Consider the following 6,810-nt stretch of genomic DNA (forward strand, 5'->3'; position numbering starts at 1 on the left):
GTGTAGAGATGCTAAAGCAAATGGAAGAAATGAGGAGGTCCAAGAGTTGAACAGAAAATTTCAAAGATCAGCTCGAGAAGATAAAGCCAAATATTGCAACAAAAGGTAAAGTAGATACTTCATGTTATTTTTTTTTTTCCTACAGTGATAGTGATGAAGATAAAACTAGTGGCTTAATCTTAAATCAGAGTCCTGGTGTAGCACTGTGGAATAAGTACTGGACCAGAAGGTCTTCTTGAACCACCATCTTAAAATGACCATATATATATATTTAACCTTTTTATTGTGAATTGAGGGAAGGTTTACAGAACAGATCATCAGTTTTACATTCATCAAATTATAGACTTCGTTTCATCTCAATGATTGCAATCCCCTCCATGTAACATCACTTATTCCACTTCCTCACGGTGATTCTTATTTCCACGCCATTCTCCTTTTCAACCCTTCTGAACTTTGTCCTTAAGTAAATGTTGACTTTTTGATCTTGTATGGTTGACTATCCATGGCGAGTGTATCTTACTAGTGTGTTTGCCCCATGGCGCTGTGGGTTAATATGCTGGACTGCAGTGTCGGTTTGAACCTCAAGGCAGTTCAAGCTCACCTCCCACTCCTTGTAAACCCTGTACAGGTCGGAACAGATTCCATGGCACTTAACAACAACATATACCTATCTAGAGTACTGGTGTGGCACTGTAGGATAAACACTGCACAGCTTACTGCAAGGTTAGATGTTCAAACCCACAAGACACTCCTTGGAAACTGTATATAGGGTCACTGTGTGTCAGAACATACTCAATAGCATTTAACTACAACAGCAACATTTAGCTGAAAATTGAGCCACGAGGGTGGCTGAGTTCCATAGTCTCAATTTCCTCCAGTCTCTTTCTGACTAGTAAGCCCAGTCTTTTTTTAATTTTGAGTTTTGTTCTACATCCCCCCACACACACACACACACAAACACTCTGTCTGGGACCTTGTAATGTAATCCTAAAAGAACCAGTAATTTTTAAGATTAGTTTTTCTGTGAGTTTAGGAACTTATATGAAGGGGCTTCAAAAAGTTCAAAGGAAAATTCCATTATCTTTCAATTCCATTTTTTATGGACTTTTTGAAGCGCCCACATACCTAAAAAATGGATCTATATAACCAAAGTTAGGTAGAGAGCTAAAACAATTTTCTGGGCAAGTCAAAAAAAAAAAAGAACAAAAATGAAGGAGGAAGGAAATAAGACTTTCAGATGTTTATTTTATGGCAGAAGCAGAATTAGGGGCTTTTATTAGCATGAAAAGCTACATTCAAACATCAGAAAAATGCAAGTTAAAATGATGGGCAGACAATGGTGGCTAGTACCTAGGTAGAGTACTAAGAATTTTGATAAAAATAACTTATTTAGAATGGGATCAATTTTACTTCATTAAAGGTATATCATAAATATTAAACAATAATAGTCTACTATCAACTTTCTTAGGAGCTCTGGTAGTATAGTGGTTACAGGTCAGGCTGCTGATCTCATGGTCAGCAGTTCGAACTACCAGCTGTTCCACAGGAGAAAGATGAGGCTTTCTGTTCCCATAAAGATTTACAGCCCCGGAAACCCTGTACAGGGTCGCTATGAGTCAGAACTAACTCCACAGCACACCACCACCACCAGTAACTTTCTAGAAAAAAAAGTAGATCCCTTATGAACAAAAATATTGTTAGATGATCTCAGTTGCTTCTTATCTGTCAAAAGGTATGAACAACCCAGTTATGATCACACGGAAAACTCCTACTTTTCTCTCATTCCCTGTCTCCTGCTTACCATAATAGTCCACTTTCTGTTTTCGGCCTCTGGGAACACGAGTGATTTTGGAGAATAAAACACTTCATCATCCACTTCTTCTGGTTTTCTGGGTAAGCAGTGTAAAAATACCCAGTCAGAGGCAGCAACTTTAGCAGTCTAAAAGAAAGATGGGGACAAGACCCTGTCATATTAGTCTTCTCCAGTATTTAAAAGTACATATAGTTAAGGAGCTCTGGTAGCGTAGTGGTTACGAATTGGGCTGCGAACCTTAAGGTCAACGATTCGAAACTACCAGCTGCTCCTCGGGAGAAAGATGAGGCTTTCTACTCCCGTAAAGATTTACACCCTCTGAAACCCTGTACAGGGTCGCTATGGGTCAGAACTGACTCACGGCACTTAACAACAACAACACAGCCTGGGGTTAGAGATCAATACATCAAAGGAGACAAAGGGGATAGAATGCGCATTTTAGCTTAAGGCAGCCAGGGAAAATTTACTTTATACTTTCAATTTATGGAGGCTAATATTCATTTTTTGGAGTGGTAGGGAATGAGGAAGGACAATACTACAAGTTAAACCATTAGCTCAAACTTCTATAGTGGGCATTTCAGTATCAATTCTTCTAGCATCGTATGTGGCTTATAGCTAAAGTCACAAATTATACCACAAAATCAAAAAGTTGCTTTTATAAGAATATATTATATTTTGAGCTTATCTCCAAATTATGGTTTTTAGCAATTGAAGCATACTTTGTTGTTAAGTGCTGCTGAGTCGACTCTGACTCATAGCAACCTTGTACCTAGTCATTTGTCAATACAATTTTGAATAAAAGCACTGAGATAGGAATACTTTAGACAGAATTTTGAGAACTGTGCACTTAAAGTCTCACTCTTAATGCAAATGTACTAGCAGTTTTCATTTTCTCCCACAGTTAATTCCTGCAAATTACATTTTCCCATCTATTAACACCATTCTCTTTCAGTCTAAAAAACAGATTTCCGTATACACTCTTACCTCACAATTACTGTCTTTGGACTAAAATTTTACTTTACCTCCAACCCAACTCTCAGTTCAGACATTCTGAGTTTCTAAAATATGGGCAAAATGGCATGGGAAAGAAATAGCATTTGCAGCAGTCATATATCTGTGAGATGACTGGTCTTCAAGCCTATAGTTCCAGGACCAGATAAAAATACCTAGAATTGGTCAAAGTAAGGCAATTTGAAACTTCTTCTTGAGATACAACTATTGGTCTTTATTCATCTGGAACAAAAAGGAAGAGGGAAATTCAAGAATCAGAGAAGGAAATGTGCTACAGGACTAATTGTTTACATGAATTATATACAAACTCCTGAAGAATTAGATGGTTCCCAGCAACCACTACTGAATGTGTTGATCAAAAACACAATAGGTAAATCCTATAAAACGGAAAATAATATGGAGTAGAACTTCAAATTCTTAAAGAATCCAGATGCTTGAGAAGACCATGAAACTACATCCCCAAGTTGTTCTTTATACCTTGAATGGAAGCTGTTCCCGCAAGTCACCTTTAAACTAAGTAACAGTTTAAACCAAAGAGGAAAGATTGTCACCCTTGAGTATTGTATTTCTTTATATATGCATGTGTACACCACATGCATATAACCCAAAGGTAAAGAGTTATTTTAAAACATAAATGAACAAGTTTGGGGCAAAGAGATAAGTGGATGGAAGTGAAAAAAATACAAGACAAATAATGAGAAAGTTGGCACAATATGAAGACTGTAACCAACGTCACTGATCACTAGGTCTTGAAACTGTGGAATGGGACTGGGGTTTGCTACAAATTAAATTTAAAAAAAGTTCTCCTTGACAGCTTATCCACATATATGACAAAGGATTAGTCATGATATATATAGAGTGCCTATCACTAGTTTAAAAAAATGAAAAACAAGGCAATATAAAATAAGCAAATTATATAATAGCAATTTATAGAAAAGGAAATGAAAATGGCTAATAAACTTTGAAGAGATACTTAACTTCAGTAGCAACCAGGAATATGCAAAGTTTAAAGCATGAAATACCATTTTTACTTTAGATTTACAAAAAAATTTTAAATGTAAATAATAACCAAAAATGGAAAGAGTGTGGGGAAAGAATTCTAAAACATAGCATGGGATTACACATTTTTTAAATCTTTTATGGATAGGCAATTTAGCAACATCTCCCATAGTTCAAAAATATATACCTTCACCCTGAAGTTTTTTAAAGTGCATGCCATTTCACCCATAAAAATTTTAAAAGTGTATGTCACTGCAACCAGAAATATTTATTCTAGGGATCTATTCTCCAGTAATACTTGCATAAAGAAATATGCATAAGGGTGTTCATTGCAACATTGCTTGCAATTTGAATAATATGAAATTAGCCTAATTTACCAATAGGGATTTTTAAAGTAAATTATAGTCTACTTCGGAACACTACACACTCATTAAAAATGAGTACAAACTATTCAAATAAATGGGCAAGAAAAATCAAAGTTTGTTAAGTGGAAAATGTAAGCCACAATGACATGTCTAACCTTGTTGTTAGTTGTCTAATATAGCACTTATAAAAAATGAATAGTTTTATGTGTATTTATAGGTAGGCATATATATGTAAATACACAGAAAGCATTTGCAGAAAGACACATCCAAATGTTAAATGGCGGCTGCCTCTAGGAAGAGTCACTCTTAAGGGGATGGTTTTTCATACATCTGTTCTATACAGCACTTTTAAAACAAGGAACTTGTATTCATATAACTAGCATTTGTATATTACTTTATCACTTAAATGTTTATTGCAATCGCTTAATCCCTTTCTCTATCAAAACAGATTCATTTATCTGTGAGAAAGCCCTAATATGCACCTGGAGATACAGCTAAGGTATGTAAGGTAGATATGGCACGTGTGTTGGGCACAACTTGAAGGGTGGCTCCACTGAGCAGTTTCTATTAACCTGATATGGTCTAACATCCTTCCTCAAGCATGCTAGACATTAATAGATATAGCGAGTAGGGTGCAAAGGGAAGCACTTGCCTCCAGGCACAAGTCCAAGAGGGCACTAGCTAACACACTGCATGACATTCAGAGGCTCCACAAATATGAAAGATGCCTCACTGAGGCAGCCGAACAAGAACAAGATAGAGGAAGGCATTTCTGCTGACATGTCACTTCTTTTGATGCCTATTCATCTTGAAATTAGGGGAGGGCACTATTTCGAGATTGCCCTGGGTGTTCATTACCCTCCCTATGCCCCTGTGTACACCGGACTTTTAGAGTATTCTTCCAGAGCCGTGCTTTCTCTCAGTGTGGGCCTGACTCTGCAGCATTGTATCACCTGAGAACTTGGTAGAAATTCACTGTCTAGGGCTCTGCCACTGGCCTGCTGAGTCAGAAGTCCTGGGGTTGGGGCCCAATCATCTGAGCCCTCCAGGTGATTCATGTTCAAGGTTGCCAACCACTGGAGAAAATCTTAATGCAATTCTCAGATTGGATGGATTCCACTGGCAATGGCCTGGAGGGAGTTAGCAAAACTGGACTTTGGGGTCTTTAGAAAATGGAGGCAAGGTCTCACCTGAGGGGGAAAAGTTATGGGGCTTTTCTTAAGGAAAATCAGAAGTAACTTAATCTTTCTAAACACACTAAAGGAAAGTATCTCAATCCTTTAATTGTTGTGAAAGGAAGAAGTCAGTTCTCTTTTCAGCCTAAATTTCAAATTGCTTCATCCAGTACCAAAGTGTCTTTCCAAAGGACACAGTTAATCTGCGAAAGGAGACAAATCCCTGGAGTATGCAGTGAGTCCTTCATAGAGAATAAAAGGACAATCGGCTCTCCCCAAAATGAAGGAGTGATTAGATAGTTTTGACTTCTATGAATGGAATTAATGAGAGGCTTCAATTTGTACCTTCATTGTAATTTGGTAACCTTGGAAAGCCTGAAGCCGCTTTTTCTTCTCCTCTTCTTGTCCCATGCTTATCCAAGTGTCTGTAATTAATACATTGCCTCCACGTGCCGCCTCCAATGGATCATTCATCAGTGACAGCTTGGTACCATTCTAGCATACATAAGTGTGCTGGTTAAACAACTTCATGGAACAGAGAAAGGCAAATATAGTTTTACATAAAAGGTGCATACCTCTTTGGCATACTGCTTTGCCAACTTGATTATACTAGGATCTGGCTCATAACCCTGCAGAGAGAAGAGTTTGACAGTTATTTAGGCAATTTTCTTTTCATTTTACTTTAAGATGTGGTCCAACCATGTTGAGTAGAGTATGGTTTTTACACCTAGACTTTTAAACCTTAATACTGCCTTTTGGAAATTAAAAGGTACCCCCTTGCCCAGTCTTTATTAGCTTTGATGTCTTTAATAACAAAGACAAACGTTGAGTGTTGTGCCTTTTAGATCTTGGTAACTAGCTCTTCTTTTTGGTGCTGTGGGTTAATTAATGCACCAGACTGCAAAGCCATTTGAACTTCAAGATTGGCAGTTCAAGTTCACCAGTTGCTCCTTGGAAACCCTATACAGGGTCGCTATGGGTTGGAACCGACTCGATGGCACTTCACAACAATAACAGCAATAGTTTGAGAGGATTGGATACCTAATCCTAAAATTGAGTCTATTCACATGTTCTTTTTTGTCAGAAATTCTTTCCCCTACCCACTTCCTGTGGATAAGACTTTCAGATCTCACCTCAAATGTCCCTTCCTCAGAGAAAGCTTCTCTGACCACTCCAGTTCAATACTAACTGTCCATGTGTTGTTATTGCTGCTAGGCGCTGTCAAGTCATTTTTTTATTCATAGTGACCCCATGTGTCAGAGTGGAACTTCCCCATAGGGTTTTCTAAGTTATAATCTTTATGGGAAGGAGCTCTGGTAGCATAGTGTTATGGATTGGGTTGCGAACCTTAAGGTCAGCAGTTTGAAACTACCAGCTATTCCGCAGGAGAAAGATGAGGCTTTCTGCTCCCATAAAGATTTACAGCCTCGGAAACCCTGTACAGGGT

General features: G+C 37.9%; 1 protein-coding gene across 1 annotated transcript in view; it reads right to left on the reverse strand.

The window, feature by feature from the left end:
• OTC (ornithine carbamoyltransferase) overlaps positions 1–6,810 on the reverse strand; it is a 138,625-nt gene that overhangs the window by 9,708 nt on the left and 122,107 nt on the right. Inside the window, exons 7-9 of the mRNA XM_006864278.1 lie at positions 5,939–5,992; positions 5,709–5,858; positions 1,802–1,939 (exon numbers count right to left, since the gene is read on the reverse strand). Of these exons, the coding sequence (XP_006864340.1) occupies positions 1,802–1,939; positions 5,709–5,858; positions 5,939–5,992 (342 nt within the window). The remainder of the gene's footprint in view (positions 1–1,801; positions 1,940–5,708; positions 5,859–5,938; positions 5,993–6,810) is intronic.

Source organism: Chrysochloris asiatica, unplaced genomic scaffold, assembly GCF_000296735.1.
Source record: "Chrysochloris asiatica unplaced genomic scaffold, ChrAsi1.0 scaffold00062, whole genome shotgun sequence".
In the NCBI taxonomy this organism is placed as follows: Eukaryota; Metazoa; Chordata; class Mammalia; order Afrosoricida; family Chrysochloridae; genus Chrysochloris; species Chrysochloris asiatica.